General features: G+C 44.4%; 2 protein-coding genes across 3 annotated transcripts in view; one reads left to right on the top strand and one right to left on the bottom strand.

Moving 5' to 3' along the window:
• Xpd (general transcription and DNA repair factor IIH helicase subunit Xpd) overlaps window positions 1–7,928 on the bottom strand; it is a 48,457-nt gene extending 40,529 nt beyond the window's left edge. The window contains exons 1-4 of the mRNA XM_084580714.1: window positions 7,697–7,928; window positions 6,154–6,253; window positions 2,566–2,643; window positions 1,815–1,877 (exon numbers count right to left, since the gene is read on the bottom strand). Coding sequence (XP_084436840.1) covers window positions 1,815–1,877; window positions 2,566–2,643; window positions 6,154–6,253; window positions 7,697–7,701 — 246 coding nt within the window. The 5' untranslated portion in view covers window positions 7,702–7,928. The remainder of the gene's footprint in view (window positions 1–1,814; window positions 1,878–2,565; window positions 2,644–6,153; window positions 6,254–7,696) is intronic.
• A 206-nt stretch (window positions 7,929–8,134) lies between these two features.
• On the top strand, window positions 8,135–18,929 carry Arl2 (ADP ribosylation factor-like 2). 2 transcript variants are annotated; one of them, XM_084580712.1, is made up of 5 exons: window positions 8,135–8,648; window positions 9,103–9,213; window positions 10,405–10,567; window positions 13,786–13,866; window positions 18,222–18,929. In XM_084580712.1, exons 1-5 carry the CDS (start codon window positions 8,584–8,586, stop codon window positions 18,357–18,359), a joined length of 558 nt encoding a protein of 185 aa, XP_084436838.1. In that variant the 5' UTR covers window positions 8,135–8,583; the 3' UTR covers window positions 18,360–18,929. The 2 variants fall into 2 exon arrangements, with proteins under 2 accessions (XP_084436838.1, XP_084436839.1); XM_084580713.1 differs by lacking the exon at window positions 8,135–8,648 and adding an exon at window positions 8,670–9,022.
• Window positions 18,930–20,127: the final 1,198 nt, after the last annotated feature.

Genomic DNA, 20,127 nt, shown 5'->3' with positions numbered 1-20,127 from the left:
CCAGGACTATCGTCAAGCACTTTTCTCTCTTTTTTTTTTTGAATCACGAACCTTTTTAGTGCAAAGAGCTGAAGCGTGCTCAGCTTCAAAACTTACCCCTCCTTTCTACATTCTTTTTCTCAATAATGGTAAACAAAAAAATAAAAGTATGGCAGGGATGCTACTCAGCGTCACAACCCATAAAAACGCAACCACCAGCCAAAGCTACCAGTCAACTTACCCCAATATTAAATCAACCACAGCCTGAAATAAGGACACAAAACAGCGGAGGCAGACAAAATGGAAAAATATGGGATCAATACAACACACCTCCCTTTTACAAGGCTAACAAAACTGATACCACATCTAAAATATTACGTAAAGTTTCAATCCCGGGAATAAGTTGTGTGTTTCAGATTTTCCATGCGAATAAAATCAGGAACCTGAACTGCAACGTGCGAACTATGAATGCCAGTCATATCGAGACAAAAAGCAGAATGCTTTTCACTTTCAGGGTAACTGCTCGAACAGAATGCTGGTCACAACTGCCAACATCGGCAGTACTGTCCTGCATGCTAGCATAAAAATCCACAGTAACAGACCAATCTACAATTAGCGGTTATCATCAAAGCACAAATGGCAACTGTAGTCATCAGATCTGCTATGTACCAAAACATCTACTACAGTCTCCAAGCTAGTAGTTTTCAAACCTTTCATTAACAAGAAATGTTGGGCAGTATGTAAGTTTCTAAAAATTTTAGTGTGCCATAAGGTATGCTTACTCTTTTATTTTTCCCCATAAAAGATCTGAAGTGAAGATTTGGGGCGGTGCTGACAAGTTAAAGCAAATGGAGAATGTAGTACTCTGGAATGAAAGAACAACTTTAGCCCGGCAAATCTGGACAAAGGCTTCCAGTCTGCGCAACTGCCAGCATGTGGCATGTGACACTGAACACTCAAAACAACCATGATTGCTTATCATGAATGAGTCTTTGCATTAGCTATGTCACTGCATCCGTACCACTTGGCCGAAGGTCGTAGCCATGAAGGCTGGTCCACACCAGTTGACGCGAATGCTCGCTTTGTAATTAATAATATTATGTCTCTAAACAAGGTCATTTACAGAAAGGACCTCGGCGAGTCACTTGACCATACTTCAGAATGAAAAAGCAGCAGTGCGTAACAGACCCTTGAAAATAAAAATGCTTGCTTTTGCCCAACTTTTCTTTTTCGGACACAACAGAGGAAGCCCACTTATTACGAACATTGGACGCAGGTAATGTGATTCCTCTAACTGTTAAGCTCATTATAAGCGGGCTCAACTGTGTGCTAATGTCCAAAGCATCATATGAAAGAAGACATAAAAGCAAGAATTTAGTGTCGACAGTCCTTAAGTAGTATGCAAAGAAACTATAAACAAAAACAAGTTGCTCTATATGCAATGACACAGTAACTAATGCAAGATCTAACCACAGCGCCGCCTCTAAACATAGTGGAACGGTTGCACAAATAATTATTACAACATTGCAAACATTTTTCATAACCAGCGGTGCCGATAGCTATGCAACATATAAATCATTTTACGTACATATATCATAAAAGCAGCAAGATGAGAAAACAAAATGAAGCAAATGAAGCATAAGCTGACTCAGCTAATTACCATCTCTTTAACATAAAATATAACTGCAAAAAAGGACCTACATTGGCATAAAAAATGGTTAAACCTGCCTGCACTACTAATGACGCAGCATGTAGCTACTATCTGCTGTGATGCGATGGCATCATGCAAGTGCCACGACCCAGTGTTTATTTCAGCCAAGCAACTGCGCCTTCACCTTTTCAATTTCAGGTAGGGTCCGCGAGCAGTACAGCAGCTTGGATACCATGGCCGGATAAGCCTGCAGACAGCAGTGAGCACAGGTCAGTGTAACAGGACGATACAAACAACAAGCTCCAAGAAACATACACCAGCAGGCCGAGATAGACACATGCAATGCCTGGTCCCATCTCCTGTCCAGTGCCTCTGTCTTTATGACAACCCTGTTCTCTTTCCTCATGATGACGATGTATGAATGTCAAGCCAACATACGCTATGGTCAAGAGAACATCGCTGCACCTTAAAAAAGCCCGAATCATAGCTTGAGCCTCTTTACATACTGTGCTTGCAACACATACTAGGAAACGCAATACGAGGCACTCTTTTCCAGGAAGCAACTGCCTGTCATAGTTTTAAATTGGATTGTGAAAAAAAAAAAAAAACTGCCTTCACCACACATGAACACTGTGTAGAAACAACAACTAATAGGTGCGAAAAGGAAAAAATAAAAAAAGTCCCAATTCAATTCACAACACATGTCGTCATGCAGTGTGTTTTCAGTGTCCTTGTCCTCTGTGTAAAGGTTCTCTTAATACCTACATTGTTCCATTACTGGTCTGTACCATATATGTGAGACAACTAGGCCTGCGCTAGAGGTTGTGACAACACTGACGATGCAAAGTTGAGTAATGAGCTAAAAAGAACTAAATGGGCAAAGAAGAGGCAGCTGACAAGACTGTTCTGCATTTACACAGGAATTGGTCACTAACCTTCTGGTAGGCAAGAATCAGGGAGAGGAGGGTGACCGTTTTGCCCGTGCCCGACGGCATCTCCAGCACCCCATGGCCCTGAACCAGAGAGAGGCATCTCCCTATCAGTGCACGCAGGCATCACCCACATACACATATGCCTGCTTGGCACATGAGAAATGTTAATGGGAACAAGCCGTTTACACACCAAAACCAAACTCACTCTAACCTCCCAATGAAGCTTTATAAGACCACAGCAGAGCTCACATTGCCAACAAGACAAAAACATAGGAATAGAGCAGTAGACACACCTCACCAGAAGATATGTTGCTTGCATAGTAAAAAAAAAAAACATCCCTTTTCAAAAGCTTTTTTTTTAATAAATCAAGCTCTAACCATGCACAAAAGTGGTTTAAGGTTCAAATAGGTACTTTCAGGTCAGTCAGCCCAACAGATTGTGTAGTTTGTGCACTTGGTGGTAATAAAACCTGACAGATGGCACTACCGGTTTATCTTGTCTGTCCTCGCTCACAAAAAAAAATTGAGCTCGCAAGGTGTCCAGTGACATTTACATGCGAAGGTACTTTATTATGAAGCTACCCAAGTCCCACTAACTACTTAGTGTACTAGGCTTAGTTCTCAAGATAAAAATGTTATTCCCTATGTGCAGTCGTGAGAAAAAGTGGCATTCGGGAAAACTAAAGCCCCTTGATCCTGAAAGTAGTGACACTCTCCTCCTTTCGGACGCTTTCCTCCTCAGTTCTCCTCGGATTTCACTCTCTCCTCGGCGGGTGCGCTGCACACGGCACGCTCAACCTGCCTGCACGCGAGTGGCGCTGCGGGAGGGTCAATGGCGGGGGCTTGTTGGGTTGGCTTTTTAAAGCGCTTTAAAAACTGCTATGTACATGTATTATAATGAACTTCTAAATGTCACGTCTGGTTGTAACGACACGCATCACTCGCAACAACAAAGAAGTGAAAAAGAAGAGACACAGTATTGTGCTCGGGTACTCTGAAGCATCCGGAACGGAAAATAAAACTGAGCAGGAAATTATGCTGATATCAGCCCTGAGCATCAAACAGATGGCAATGAATGAGGGCTGACGGCCATTTCGAAAATGTCCTGAATTTATCTGTGGATGGTAAACAGACTGAATCTGACATCCTATTTGGCTAATCTGCGAAGCAAAAGCATTGACTGTAACATAGTTTCATTTCCAACTCATAATCTGTAATAAAAAAGATGGGCCAAGTCTCCATCGACGACTAATTAGAATTACTGTATGCCCCCCTCCCAAAAAGAACTTCTGTCTCTTTTTAAAATAATTGGTCAGCAAAGTGACTCGGGTGAAACAGCGCCTTATTTCACTTGCACAATAGTGGTTTTCCTTGAAGGCCGTAGATGTGGCGCATGCGAAAATAAACACAAGCTCCCAATTCCAATAGAAAAGAATTACCGATAAACATTTGCCCATTTGGAGGACAATGCAGAGAACAATAAAGGAATAAAAGGAATTCAGGCTTTCCGCAGCATTCATGTAGAAAACACAAATTTTGCCTTCGATCAAAAAAAAACACAGGGATGCGCTGGAACATTTAACTATGTATGTGCATATAGACATGTGTAATGGTTTTTATTCAGGCATATTGACACCTGTACAGATACGTACAAACGTATAGATAGTTACCAGAAACTTGCAGGTATTTACAAGTGGCACATGAGAGGCAAAATAATAACTCCATACAGATTTACAAGCTATACCTTTCACAAATATGTTTGCGAATTCTGCATGAAATGATGCATTCTATCAAATTTAGGCTGCAGCCACTTGCATACCTGCAGTCCAGTTATTATTATTTGCACGGATCATCTCTCGGTTTGCGACAAATGTGTGCGAGCTTCGCATCCTTTCACAGAAGGCTGTCGTTGCTTTGGCAGCGGCCCATATGGGAACAAGATTGGGATCGCGTTCGGTTTCAGCTTCTTTCTTTCACGTTTTTGGACCATTATAGGTTCAAATTGGTCGGCAATAAAATAGAGCTTCAAGTGTGCCACTCAAAGAAATAATCACGGGTGACATGATTTTACTTCGTTCTGAATTTCCAACTAATGAAAGTAACGAATTTTATAATTCTGCTTGCGTTTGGGGCTGCAAGTACACCACACTAGGAAGTTGTCAAATTTCGGCGGCGTCGAAGTAAAGAGCAAAAAAAAAAAATATCTGATGCACCTGTCTGTATATCTGCATGGCGATTGTCTAAACATAAAGCCACTGGCCAAATACTGAAATATATGCGCGTCGCTCAAGATAGCTTTCAAATTTAACTATCAGAAATTTTGGTACCTAAGTTAACATTAGCATCAGCAGACATTAACAGCACTACTGCATGCCATGTACTAAGATTTTCTGCTGAAAGGTCACTTCCATAAGAAATAGTACAGAGGCCAGAAAAAACAAAAAGATGCGTCCTATGTTTGCAATTAAGATAGGCATTAGGGTTACGAACGACAAAAATGCCTAGTTTTGTTAGCGCTGATTGCAAGCTAGTTCACCTTAGTTTCCACCTCCTGATCTACAGTGGAGATCAAATTTTCTGAAAATGGTCACGAAGATATTTTCGTCCTATAAGAAACGAAAAGAAGTGCAACAAAACAGAAATAACTTGCTTCCCAAAAGTCTTTTTCGTCGCGACAGCCTTTCCTGCCTACGTTGTGCAGCCATTGTTTAGTACGCAGCTGGTCGCATTTCTCTCGAGGAATTCAAAATAAAATGATTCATTTTTCTGGCTTCCATGAGCATTGAAAAGCGCTGCTGCGTGGCATCGCATACACCAAACTGCATGGGCACGAGCCACAGGAAACCACATGAGGCAGTCTAATGGCGACCGTGCAAAACTAAACAAGCAAAACAAGTTTTTGCCCCTGGTGGTGACGTACTGTGACGTGGCAGCCACGTAAAGGGGGCATTCTGGTGCCCAGCAGCCAACAAGAGAGCACGAAAACCGGCTCCCCTTTCTGTTTGAGGGGGGAAGCGTAGAAGAGCGAGGAGGAAGATGTCAGGAAAGGGAGAAGGCGGGAAAGATCTCACATTTTCGCTACTTTCCGAAGATAGAGGGGCTTTAGGGAAAACAGCATAGCAACGCCATCTAGCTACAGCTATCTGGGATCAAGACGAATGTGACAGTGGCTAGTTTTATTGACACGCAGGTGTCACTGTTGCTGTCTCTTCCGGTAGATGGTGTTTCGATGTCGTTTTCTCGAGCTCCGCCAACGACTGTGCGTTGTATACCCCTTTTGCTCAAGACTGTACATACAGCCTTTGTCAAAAGTATACGGCCCACAGATTTTTCACTCTTAAGCTCAGTAACTTGGCTCGTAAAGCAAATATAACGTTCGAAATCCCGTAGATGACAAATCTCGCCCTCATTCTTCTCTAGCTTACATTCAGACTACAGTACTGCTGCCAGCAGCTGCGTTGCAGTGCTTAGAAGCTAACCTCTTGGGCCGTATACTTTTGACAAAGACTGTACATTCAATCTGATACCCAATGGTATCTAGAAAACCATTCATGCCTAGAAATGTTCAGTTGTCCCCACAACAAGACTTACCTTAGCGTCAAGGCACTGCTTGAGCTGCAGCATGTAGGCATACTGCTCTGGGTAGATGTAGTCGTAGGGGAAGAACACCGACAGGCCATCCACATCGATCCTGGTCCCAACACACAAGGTTTAGAAATGGCACCAAATGCATGGCTCTTAAAAATAAAGAAATGCTTCTTCGTGAACCACAGCACTTGTTAATGGAATGCTAAATATAACTGCACCACCTGGTTGTTTTGCGAGAAAAAAAAACTTCATTTCAGCATGATATCTCACAAATTACGCTTTACTTTCAATACCAAGAGCTTTGTACCGCCCCTGGTTGCATGTAGCACAAGTGATAGTGATAGAATGCATCTCATGTTGACCTTTAGGTATGAACAGGGCGCCAAACCGCTTGCATTTACATCACCCCTTGCGCTGTCACTCTACTGACAGCATGCCTGACCTATATTTTAAACGATCAACAACTTCAGCCTTTGTCAATGACTGGGTGGAGCCCGCCGGGGAAGAAATGGTTCTTGCACTTATGCTACCACTGTGCTGCCCCAGTTCCAGCATCCATTTCCTTCTGCACCTTGGTTGACTCTCTCCCAGCACCTGTTTTCCTTACTCCAAAACTCAATTTGTTACCCCTAACACGAGCAGCTTTCTAACACATCCACTTTGCCCTTCGGTTTCCACTATGATATTATTAATCTAAATTTCCTTAATCTATGCTGCCCTCTTCCACCTTCTCGATATTATTTCCACTCAGCTTGGCACACTGTACTTGATTTACACATTTACTGTTAGGAAGCAAGTTTCCGTTCTGTACACAACTATTATTGGCAGGATAATACATTTGTAGTGCATTCTCACACTGAGAAGACGCAGTAAATTGCTAAGTCTCTTTTCGACCTTTTCACCAAGTGTTTTCCCAACCGTGCCCCAAACACCTGGTATACATATGCTCTTCCATGCTAATTCCAGTGCCTCATAAAAAATCCCAAACTACTTTGTCCAATAGCTTAACGCTGTCTCGGCTTTATCAATAACCATTAAACGTTAGAAGAAAGAAACTTAATTAGGTATAGTAGCGCTAGTAAAATGTATTACATTTATGTTCAACTCATAGCATATTTTCGCCATTCGCAATAAAGTGACAAGCGTGACATTGCTATCACCCGTCAATCCTTCTAAATGTTCCCGGCATAAACACCTGGTTGGACGAAAAGCCACTGCCTAAAATGCTTGCAGTGTGAAAAAGTACAAAGAGCGCGCCACCGCATGACCGTGATTCGGAAGCAGTCACCGCTCGGCACGCGTCCCCCACCACGATCAGGGAGCTCGTCCGACAGCTCGATAGAATCGCAAGCCACAGATCGACGAGCACAATGCCAGCACCGCCTCATGGAAAGCGGCAGCATTTTACGCAGACTGCTTAGCATGGGACGATACGATGCGTTTCACAACACGCACAGGCAGGCAGAGAAACTCAAACCGAGACTCTGTCAAACGTCGCGCGGCTCGGCAGACAAGCGGAGAGATGACGCAAAGCCTCTTCGCCTACTTCATTCTGATGCGTGTGTAGAAGCCGTCAGAGATGTCTTGCTTTTCCACACGCCGTTGCACTCAGTGTCAACCAGTCAGACACACCAAAATCATTGTACGCGTCCAACTTTCACGGCTGACGCTGGCCTCATACCGGTGTGAGTCGCAGCATGCAGCTACAGTGAACTAGAATGCAGCCATACAACATGCAGTGCGTGCGTGCGTTGCGCGATTCAAGGCACTGTACGCATACGGAGCGCGCTCATACATGTTTGTAGTCGCGGATCTTCATCGGCGCATATCGTAATAAAAGCCGATTCAAGCCAAGTAATAAATTTGCAAAAACTTATTACGCACATTCCAAACTACTTATCTCAAATTGGGTGTAACGTAGCTCATTTTTATTACTAAAAATGCGAAACTAATCTTCTTTACTTTATTTGCCGATTATCATCATCAACATTAAAGTTGTAAAATTTGTAAAGCGTGTTTCGCTTGTGGTGATGGTGGTAGCATGTGGTTTATGGTTTTCGTGCTGCTGTATTCGATAGTTCACTTATTACTATACTTATTACCAAGCGGTCATCGGCGTGGTCAGCTGTTGAACGTGTCAAACACGTGCCGCCTTCATTTTTGTGGGCGCCCTAATTAGTAGCAGGAACGCCGAAAAGTGGCCGCCCGGCAACTACTACAAGCCACTTGCGCAGAGTTGCGCTTTTGTTTTTTTTTTTCTTAGCTTGTGCTGCGACTGTGAGTGCCGTCAGTGAACCAACGGAGTAATCCACTCGCTCTGCAAGGCAGTTTAGCGGGAGACTCAACGTTTCCCGCACACAGCGACTGACCTGCTCAGCGTCGGACCACCGCACTCGCGCACCGACATCCACTGCCGATCGACCTCTCACAGTCATGGGGCTGCTGACCATTCTCAAGAAGATGAAGCGCAAGGAGAAGCAAGTTCGAGTCCTCATCCTGTATCCTAAACTTTGGCCACGAGTCGCTTACTTTCCGCAGCGCGTGGGTTCGTGCTCTGTCCACATCCGCGGCCAAGTAGGCCGTGAGTGGGCGTGGCGTGCGAAATGAATGAGTCAATGAATGAGAAACGAGAGAGCACTTCGTGCCGCGATGCAAGGATTGAATGCGGACAATAGTTTAGACACTTTCATCTTTAATGCATGCAGGGAACTTGGGTAAATCCAGTGCACGGTGTTTTAGCTCGACAGACAATTCGAAAACTGAGAGGTTAGAAAGCCATACAAAAAAAAAAAAAAAAAAAAAAAAAGCCGACTAAAATTAGCCATACAATAACGAACAGCTTTCGGATGCGGACTCACCCGCCAAGTGGTAGGTAAGTATATAAAGCTGACCGTAAGCTTTATATGGTATGTATGACAGCTGAATACGTTCACCTTAGCCTGATCACTTCAGAGGGCTGGACAATGCAGGCAAGACCACGCTTCTGAAGAGGCTGAATGGGGAAGACGTATCTGAGGTGGCCCCAACATTGGGCTTCAGTATCAAGACCCTGGAACATCGAGGGTGAGCACCACGGGTTGCTAATTACCCCACCATACTAAATCATCACTTTCTTATACAGACCCTAGTGATGTGCTTTACATAAGTTTGGCTGGTACTTACTCTTGTGCACACACACACACACACACACACACACACACACACACACACACACACACACACACACACATACATATATATATATATATATATATATATATATGAACATAGCGCAAAAAAGACAAGGGCATTCTTATGCAAGACAAGACATGCTTAGTGTATTCATCATATTTTCTTGCTGCCTAATGTTGAAAGTCATGTTGGAAATATACATTAAGTTTAATGGTTAATACTAGAATCAATATTCATTAAAATTGAGAATAATATCGATTATACAGTGTAGACGAAAGGAAATCTAATAACTGTAGCTGCAGTCTGTATTCCGCTTCTTAAGAAACGGGCTTGTTTCGGTTCTGTGGCTTCCACTGTGTTGCCTGAAAAAACATTAATGCTCTTATATTAGCAGGCTTAACAATGTTGTGGCCATCCATGTCACTTATTGGGATGGGTGGAAATGTTGTGTGCCGTTCACACTAAGACTGCGGGATTGAACATTTAGTATCTCCGGTTTATTTGACCCTGCTGGTAACGCACCGACCACATAGATGGCGCCACGTGATTTGTGTCATGTCTAGCTACAAAACGCAGCTACAAAAAGAAATTTAACAATGGAGATGACGCATGTGCTGTATGTGGCAACTCCAGTGAAACAATTGACCTTATTATACTCGAATGTAATGGTATCCATCCGGAAGTTGGTGCAGGCGCAATCACTGTTCCTGAAGCTCTGGGGTTTAGAGATAACAGTGGCCCGGTGAATAAACCAGCGGTGGAAACTAGCAAAAAACGACTGGAAGATTGGTGGCTTAAAAGCAGAGAAGTGACATAATGTTAGTAATGTAGGAACAAAATTTAATAAATAGAATGATGGTTTAGTTAACCATTCTAAATCAATAATTAGGATATAGGGAGAAAAATGAGCATGATAGCTACTGCTACCACCCCGTTTCAAAGGGGACGCACCTATATTCCATCCATCCATCCATTCCATCCATCCATGTTACGCACAGTTGCGCCACAGAAGCTGTTGTCTCTCTGCAGCTTTCTACACTGAGCAGTTCATGGTGTCGCATGACAGGCTATTGACGGCTGCAGGTTCCACCTGAACATGTGGGATGTCGGAGGCCAGAAATCACTGAGGGGCTACTGGCGCAACTACTTTGAGAGTACGGACGGCCTCATCTGGGTGGTGGACAGCGCTGACCGCCGCCGCATTGACGACTGCCACCGGGAACTGCGGTCGCTCATTTGCGAGGAGGCAAGTGGCACCCCCAGTGACCCTTTGCGGCGATAGTTGCACACAGGAGCTGGCATCAAGGAAGTAGTGTGTTGTGGTCAAAAACTCATATTTACCTACTTGGTAGTCACTGTGCCAGCTGGCACAGTAAGAAGAAAATTTGCAGGTGCACCACCTGGCCTAAACATGGAGTGCCACTGCTCAGGGAATGTGTTCAGACTAATTTCATTGTTATTTGGTGACTGATTACCACATCTTTTTCTCCTGCTCTTGGTATTGTGCATGTAATGCGGCAGTGCAATGAATGCATTGTCGTGTTGGTAGAGTTTTGATACTTCCTTTGCTGTGTATCATTCCTGAGGCTCTTGGAGCACAGTCTATGCCATGGACTGTAGTGTGTATTAGATGCGCTTTGCAATATGAAATGTAATGGGGATGTGTTCAACAGACTTGATAGGGAGGACCAGGTGGCAATATATTAGAAGTTAAATGGTATATCTATCTTTGCTTTGTATTGATCACTGAAAGAGATGCGTGCTTTGAGATCAAAATAACTGAGAGAAGAATAGGCTGCATTATGTTTAAAGTTATAAGCAGCCGCTTAAAAGTATCTCTCATCATTACAGTCTCATCTTGCTAAAACTCTTATGTGGGACAGAAATTTCAATGGTGATGAAACCATCTGCCAAATTTTGGCTGTGTATCTAACAATGCTAACATAGAGGCCAGTTGGCAGTTTTTCCGATAAGAATTAAACAGTTTAAGTTAGCGCTTGTGTTATGCGTGTATTTCATCCGTTCCCTTGTTCACCAAGTAGCGCATAAGTCTCCAAATTTGGTTGTATGTAATCTCTTAGAAGTGATGTGAAATGTGTTACTAAACACTGATTGTCGCATGAAATTCACCCACACATCGTAAATAATTTATCTTTTGTGTGCCTATGATGTGCGAGGGAAGTTGAGGTGGCGTGAAGCACACAGAAACTGGGGCGTGTGATCACTGCTCTATCATTTTAATCAATTCCGACCCTTATGCCAGCCTGTCCCAAGAGCGAGATAGAGAATAGATGAAAAAGTGGCTACTGTGGCATAGTTTTTATTCTTCACATGATCTCAATCCAGCTCCTTTTGTGTTACAGGCACTAGTCAGGTGCTGAAAGTGAAACATCACGAGAGAAAGTGTTGGGTTATGAACCGTTTAGCGGGCTGGGGCAAATTCCAGGTGGTGGGGCATGTAGTGTAGTTTTAAGTGGCACTCCAAAGAAAAACGAAGAAAAAAATGCTACGAAGAATTCGTTGTCCTACACCTTCAAATAAAGGACAGCACATCAGGATATTGAAAAGGAAATAGCTGGGATCATCTTAACAAATGGTCTTAAATGGATATTTTACCACTCATAGCAGATGTCAAGCTTCAACATGTCAATAATGAGTCATAGAGGAAAGCATGCTAAATCTTGTGCCCTTTAGAAGGCCAGTGGGTACCTGTTGTCTGGGGGCATTGAGTCCAACACCCAGGACTGCATGAGGTAGAGAATCCAGTTAACGAAATTCCGTAAGAAACAGAGATGAGGTAAACTGAGACTAGACTTTGGCCATCAAGTGTGCCATGTGTAACACATCATCATCATCATCATCCTGACTATACCCACTGCAGGGCGAAGGCCTCTCCCATATTTCTCCACTTAGCCCGGTTCTGTGCTAGCTGCATCCACTTGACCTCCGCGAACTTCTTAACCTCATCCGCCCACCTAAATTTCTGCCGTCCCCTGCTACGCTTTCCTTCTCTTGGAATCCAATTTGTTACCCGAAGCGACCATCGGTTATCCTCTCTTCGCACTACATGTCCTGCCCAAGCCCATTTCTTCTTCTTAATTTCCACTAGAATGTCGGTAACTTGAGTTATTTCTCTGACCCACTCTGCACGCTTCCTATCTCTTAATGTTACCCCTAACATTTTTCGTTCCATAGCCCTCTGGGTTGTCCTCAACTTAAAGGCCCACTGTCCACCCTCCGGTCGAAAATATTTTCTTCCCCGGTGACTGTGAGACTTCGCCCCTAGAACGCAAGACCGCAAAATGTTTTTGAAAAGAGTAACTAATAACGCAGTTACAGCCACCGCAATCACCCGATTCTGTCATGCTTCTCTCCTTCCGTTCCCTCGCAAAGGTTTTTCACTCTCCTGCCCGAGGTCGTCTAGCATCCGCAAGACAAATTCCCCTTCCTCCTCCACGTTGGGCGGGAGGTGGGGCGTGGCACTCCGCGAGCGCGAAAAAAAAAAAATAGACGGCCGAGGGAGCGCGCGCCGCTGGATTCAGTCTGGCCGTGGCGAGGGAAAAGCGCGCAGCGAGCGGTAGACGTCCATCCTTCTCCCGTCAGTCAGCGAGACGGACCAATGGACGTCGTTCGCGGTACGTACATCATTGTTGTGGCCCGCCGGGCCAGCGCAGGAAACGGGGAAACTGGCTTTCCAAAGGAGAGCATGAGAGAGCTTTGAATTGTATTTTCGATGCTTTGCGGCGCGCGTGTCACTGTAGCATTTTGCACAGACTATCTCCGATACCTGATTGAAACACTGGGCTCCTTTGCTTAAAAGGGCCTTCCCTGGACAGTGGCCCTTTAAGTAGAACTCTCTTGGTTAGCCTCCACGTTTCAGCCCCATAGGTGAGTACAGGTAAGATGCAACTGTTGTATACCTTCCTCTTGAGCGATACCGGCGATGTGTAACACAGGTAACCATCAATTATTATAGGGGGGTAATCGAGTGGATTGCTAGGGAGTGAAAGCAAAGCCAGCTATGTTGGTGGGTAAAGTAAAAATATTGGTTAAGGCCTCTCTCTTACTCAGTGCGCAATCTGGATCTCCACTGTCATGAGCATATCTGAATGTGTGCAACTAATCTAGCAAGTGGTGATCAGGCAGGTCTATCTTTCCTCAAGGTGCCTCCCGTTTTGTTGGGACAAGTCAGTACATTCGTGATGCATCATGCAGGAATTAGTTCCTACTGCTCTGTTTTGTTGGTTGTGTTCATTGCATAGTATGTTCCAAGTGAACCTGTGCAGACTGCTTGTATTTGTTCCTGCGAGGGGCAGTGTGATGATTCGAATACAGCACTGGGGTTGGAACCTGTTTTACCCAGCTCCTAGCCTCTGCAATGCTGCGCAGGTTTTCGTGAAACATGGCTGGCAAATGGGGAGAGACCTGAGTGCAGTGTCCATATGTCTATATTCATTTGTGCAGAAACTCCTGGGCAGCAGCCTGCTGGTGTTGGCCAACAAGCAGGATCTTCCGGGGGCCCTGCCTCCTGAGGAGATCGGCAAGGTACACATCTCTCTTTTCTGGGAGGAGTTCAAAAAGAAATGGCTTGTAAGAGTGTATGCTGCCACAGCTTTGCACAGGCGGGTACGTGACACATTGTCACAGGCAGTGGTGGAACTGCTGCGCCAAACTGCGCCAAATCAGAAATTCTGCTACATGCTGCTACAAAATCGATTTTTTGCCTACTTCTGCGCCACACCAGCGCCAAAAGTCGTTAAATAACTCTGCCGACAGCAAAACCGAACTGTCGCAAAACAAAAATTGACATCTGCTGGCAACACTGTGCAAGGCGGAATGATATTTTTGCAGGTCCAGGGCAGACAGTCATGAGATACAAAATTTGTTCGCCACAGCTCTCGAAGGGCTCTAATTGATGCTGAAGGCTGCGCCAAACTTATTTATGGAAAAAGCAAAAATGCTTAAAAGCTGACCCTAACAATGTTTATTTGCAGTTCATTTTGCTTAGTGTCGATAGAAAGCAATTGATGCAATATCCATTCAACAGAAGGCAGGGTATAGAAGTGAGCTGAATTTAAAAGCGCATTAAGATTGCTTCTCCACAAAGATGCGTGCGACACTATAGATTCTTGGAGAGCCCGAGCAAGTTCTGAAGTCTCCTGTAGGGACCTCCTGATATCTGGCGCTACTCTTGAGTTTTTTCTTTTCTTCGAAAGTAATGAATTGCACCCAGGGAACACACTAGGCACAGACCCAGGACTTGGGCGTGGCACAGGCAATAACACCTCAAGTACATTTCCAGTCTCCCAGTCGGCGTATGACGTTCTCCCCAAGCATGAAAGGTTGAAGTGGATGGCACAAACCTACATGAATGTAAAATATGCCTATGAGTGACGGAGTATCAGTGAAAGGAAACTGCTGTCGTAGAGCGTGCAATTCTCAAGCAGTCAAATACACCAAATATATATGAATTTCGTGCATAACATTCCTAACTGTCCTTTTTTGTTATTGTTATAGAATCAATTAGGGGAACACTAAAGCCCCACAGTTAAGGGTATGATGCTGTAGCGTGTGACACACACGGACGATTATTTTTACTTTCTTTACTTTTTGTTATCTTCATATTTTATTATATATTTTATTTTTATAGCCTGCCAGGCAATAACATCAGCGGCAAGCTCGGGCGCCGCTTCTTGAAACTGAGGCGTTCCAATAGCGTTCGGCGAAACGCATTGTTTCAACGCCTCCTTAGGAGGCGTTGGTTGTCTGCGTTCGATGAAACGCCAGGAGACTCCACCGTTAAGGGTACGACGAAAAAGCGTTTCACAAACACGGACCTTTTTAAATCGTTTTAAAATTTCATTTTATATATTTTTAAACATTTTTAACTTTTTATACATCGATACTGAGCATCAGCAAGCATTGGCTTTTCATTCGGAGCATAAGAACAATTTTCACTGCCTTTTTTTTTTCATTTTTTTTATTCATCAATAATAAATTTTTGTAAAACGTATTCAAATGGAAGAGACATCTGTGCACACATAATTGGGTAAAGGCATTATTTTGGGCAATAAAAGATGCAGCTCCAACAACACACACGACATCCGAACTTCTTGTGGAAACAGAAATAGTGTGAGAAAAATGGAATGCAGAATCAATTAAGGTACCTTGGTATATGAAGTTGGTTCCAAATTATTCCTCAGAATGGCACGCAGCCACTTCTCGAAAAGTTTCTTGGTCTTTCGGAAAAGAAAACTCTTGAACTTTTTCCTGACCACTAAAGTTGCCGTAGCAACCCGGCACACAGCACTTGTTTGGCATCGCACTTGCTCGGCCTCGGGAATAAACTCCCATGAATAAACTCCCACAATTGGCAATGGCAAGCGATTACGACAAACGCACAGCGCTGGTCATGTTGCAGCCGGCTGCGAATAGCCTGCACACACTGTGCGCGAAGGCAAAGAAGCGTGCGCCAGCGCAGGGAAGAGCGAAACGTCAGCCTTTCAGAAGTGACGTCAAAATTTTGGGCGCAGGCCTTGTTTTCTAGGAGGCGTTGGTCGGAACTCTATCGTGAACCGGTTTGAAACGGTTCCTCCTATTTGTTCCGGTTTGGGTTCAGTTCCAAGATGGTGGAAAAATGTGGGTTCGGTTCCGGTTCGACACCCTGTTTCAAGCACTACAATGCTGTCATCACTTGGGAAGCGGCAACTGAACATAGTTATCGAAGTTCTTTTCAATAGCAGGAGAAAAAAGGGTGCAGTGGGTGCATAATGGCACCTCACTTGGCATTGCAGAATCTGTGGCAAGCAGACTTTGCTAAAAAGAATGCTTGCCTGTTTAGAGGTTCGTTGTACTACCAGGTAGTTGGGAATGTTTTGCAAAGAACAAAGGAGAATGGGATCACTAATGAGACAAGTGCCGTTCGTTGCAAAAGTTATTCATTCATTCACACTATGCAACATATCATGGCTACATATGTATACCATGCTAAGGATGTACTATGATAACACAGCATTAAGCATAACCCCACTGCATTAATATGTAAACTCAGTGCTGTTTTATCGCTATTGTTGTATATGACTGCAAGTGTGGGCTATATATTTTGTACTGCTATTTCACGTTCCTTTAAGAAAAAGTAAAAAAGGCTATGTGTATCAGTCTTACTACCGTGTTGCTAGCAAATAGTTGTTCTTTGTTCTTAGTTCTGCTTTCTTCTTTTTCAGTTACACTTTGCAGTGCTAAAATAACATTTCCCGCCAGCAGGTTCCTGAGCATATAAAGAGTTTCTTTTTGGTGAAAATCTGACTGCCTAAGAAATGACTATACTCCGTTTCATACGTCAGATGCTACGCAGTGAAGGCTACGCAAATAGTCCACAAGAAAAAAAAAAAGGAGGCGTATCACTACGCGCTCGTTTCGTGGCTGAGCGTTTTCTGCAGAAACGGGCTTTATTCCGAGCATACACATTTCGAATAACTTGCTTCGCGTGCCTAGACATCTTCGCAGTGCGGATCTTGTAGAAAACATCCGCTCTGAAGAAGCAGTCGAGGTCGCTGCGTTGCGCAGCGCGGAGGGCACCGCTGGCAGGGTTGCGGGGCAGCGAAAATGCAACACGGATGAAAACATGCAAATTAACTGAATTCGATCTTTTCTCTATAAAAAAGGTGCTTTTTATGAAGTTGATGGCAAATGTAAGATGTATTAAGCTTGCAGACAAAGCAACTATTATTCCCTCTCGTCGAGAGCAGGTACTATTTTTCATTGCGGATGCGGGGAGCGCAAACAAGAGCTCCAACTTTGGTAGTGTTGCACTTGATGTATGAAACGGAGTATAGGCAGAGAGTGGCTGAGCCACATTAGAGCACTTCACCGAGCTGGCACTTATTTGAAGTATGCCAAATCTGGTGCTATGAAATGTGTGCTGTTGATGTGATGAAAAAAAAATTTGTGTGGCACTTTGAACCACTGAAGTGGGATAAGGTGAAAGCCTTTGTTTGAAACTTCGCCGATTCCTGGCTTTACTGCGTCTGCTTCTATAGGCTGTGTGGTGCGGCCTTCGAGGAAGCGCCACACGGACGCCTGAATCGGTATGACTAGATAGCACAAGCTACCAGCCAACATATAAAGCTCTGCTTTAACCAAGCCTTATGAGCTTGTATGTGTGGCCTAGGGATCACGTGAATACAAGGGTCTTGGCAGGTTGATTCTGATATCATCCTCCCATGTGAAAGGAGAGACCCGAGTTGGCAGCACCTGCCAAACGATAGTGCTCTGTGATTGGTCGAGACTTCTATGATGTCTTCCCCACCTCAGCCAATCAGAGCGCCACAACACAACAGTGACGACAACAATGAGTGATTAAAGGCTTTCGCCTTAACAAATGCTTGTTTCAGACATGTTTATTAGAGCCAGTGTGTGCTTAATGGGCTTATTGTGATGTACATTTGACCACTCTGCATAGTAAGGGTCCCAGGTGGTCGAAATTACTAGAGCCCTCCGCTGCAGCGTCCCACCTAGCCTGAGTCTTGAGACAACAAACCCCATGACCCAAACCACCTGCCAGCAGGCGGCACTTGCTTAGCCGCTGCCTCCGTGGCTGCTCACGAAAGTGGCAAAATGAATTCAAGGAACCCACATCAGTGGTAACAACACTGTTTCGTCTCGTACCGAAATACTAACACCCAGCCTGGCCAGTCCGGGTAGCCCACATCTGCTCAAGGCCTCTTCCCTTTCTTAAAGCAATTTGCAGTTTTCTGTGCCGCGCTCCTTCGGTCATTGTTAATGTAGAGCTGACACCTGTGACCCAGTGGGCACAGTTGTCTCTGGATGCTTCGTCACGGCAACACACCAGATCGTGTCAGGGAAGTGGCATCTGAGCTGGAGTGCTCCTTTCATTGCAGGCACTGGAGCTGTCTGCCATTAACAACTTGCACTGGAAGATGCTAGGCTGCAGTGCCATCACTGGCATAGACGGCCTGCTGGAGGGCATCGACTGGATGCTCGACGACATCTCACGCCGCCTCTACCTAATAGACTGATTCAAACCCTCTAGGCATCAGCTTAGCTTGACTGTGCATGCAATATGTGCTCAGAGGTAGATTCCAGTGGTGCAAGGCCGGGCCAGCCTGGTAATCACCGTGATGCAGCAACACGTTTGCAAACTGTGTGCAAGAAGGCGAAGCAGGAATGTGCTTGTTGCAACGGCTTTCCCTCTGTGAAGCTGGAGCTGAGAGGATACATGATGTGTGGTCATGGCCAAGCCTGTGCCTTAACAACCCTGCGGTCAACCTGCGCCAGTTTCTTGTTTCATGCAGACAGGCCCTCTGGGCTCAGCGTCCTGCATTAACCCACTTACAAGCTGCATGCGGCCAAGAGGAACTGTGTAAAATGGTTTGTCTGATGCCAACTCGTGTTTCTGTTGGGCAACCATGGGCAGTATCGAAGACATATGTATCTTCGATACTATCTTTCGATTCATTTTGTGTGTCGGTATTAATTATCGCGTGCTGAAGATGAGTATCGGTGCATTGGCATTGAAAATCCATTTTTAGTGTATCGTGTATTTTAACGACACTCAGTACTAAATAAAGACCTCTGCAAGTATTGAAGCGATGAGCTGCCACCCAGCTTGTACTGCCGCCTGAGTTCCCTCCAGATGTCTCATCTTCTAAGCCTCACCGATTTATCCAGATTACCTTTCTTAAAAACTGAAGGAGCCAATAGCAAGTAGGTGCTCATGAGGTTGTTTACTTGTGAGCACCAAGTGTGTCTCCCACAAAGTCCTTAACAGACACACTGAAACAAAGAAACAGAAATGACAACAAAACTGCAAGGCAAGTGAACACATAGCGGGCACCACACGCGCTGCTGTACTTTTAGCCGCTCTCCCACCCTTTGCCATCTGCCCCCCTGTCCGTCTCTGAGACATTGATTTTCGTCAAGAAGCACGTACTCAGTGTGCTTTCGAATGTGGCAACTTACGCACGACCCTTCTCCAAAGCCCTAGGCTTCACGTGTCAGCTCTGCTTGGGGGCAAGAACGCGAGCTTCTAAGGGCTCAGTCGGCCAAGACACATTAGGCTATCCGGCGCTCTTGTAGTTTACAGCGTTTGATTTGAAATAAACCTATTCTTTGTAACTGCACTGGTAAGGGGGTTCCACTAGATTTTTCTTTGTAAAAACTGTTAGGTCTAAAATTTTGTGAAATGCACAGGGAAAGCTATTAAATGTAGTTTTCCACACACAAGTTTGAATAAGGTGATGTGTTGTCAGATTTTTTTGTTTTGCCAAAAGCATTCTCAAAAATTTTAACGCAAACAATTTACATTTTTTTTTAATGTACGAATAGATTGGAATGATATTAGCCACACTCTGAAAAAAAAAGAACAGCTCTCTTTTATCTACAGCCAGCCATAGTCCTCGAGCGACGCTAGTGAAACTTGAGTTTTTTAATTACTCACTCCTATCCATTGATAGAACACCTTCATCGAATACAGCACTATGGCGTGCTCGTTTACTGCTGTAGAGAAGCTTCTTTCATTTGCCTCGCTTATAGCACACCCGCATTATGGGGCTCTCTCAGAACGGTGGTTTCAACGAATGCTACTTCAGACCTTCAAGTAAAGGTAACTGCTATGTTTTTTTTTCCTAATAAAAATGTTTAGCCATTTTATTTTTGTTCTTCTCCTGCTAGCTTTTAACAAACAATGCACTGTTTCAAAAGTCTGTTATTGCAATAATGACAAATTCCCTAATTCAATTCCCTAACTGCAAGCATGTTTCACCTTTTAGCACAGTGCAAACGCAG

This window comes from Amblyomma maculatum, chromosome 10 (assembly GCF_055883805.1).
Source record: "Amblyomma maculatum isolate TAMU_Amacu chromosome 10, ASM5588380v1, whole genome shotgun sequence".
Taxonomy (NCBI): domain Eukaryota; kingdom Metazoa; phylum Arthropoda; class Arachnida; order Ixodida; family Ixodidae; genus Amblyomma; species Amblyomma maculatum.
The sequence above is the reverse complement of the archived record's forward strand: the minus strand, read 5'-3'. Positions and strand labels throughout refer to the sequence as shown.

Excerpts from the sequence above, each read along its gene's own strand:
- Arl2 (XM_084580712.1), top strand. The coding sequence starts at position 8,584 with ATGGGGCTGCTGACCATTCTCAAGAAGATGAAGCGCAAGGAGAAGCAA. Across the intron at positions 8,649-9,102 it reads CAAGTTCGAGTCCTCATCCT|AGGGCTGGACAATGCAGGCA; the intron begins GTATCCTAAACT and ends TGATCACTTCAG. Across the intron at positions 10,568-13,785 it reads GGTCGCTCATTTGCGAGGAG|AAACTCCTGGGCAGCAGCCT; the intron begins GCAAGTGGCACC and ends TCATTTGTGCAG.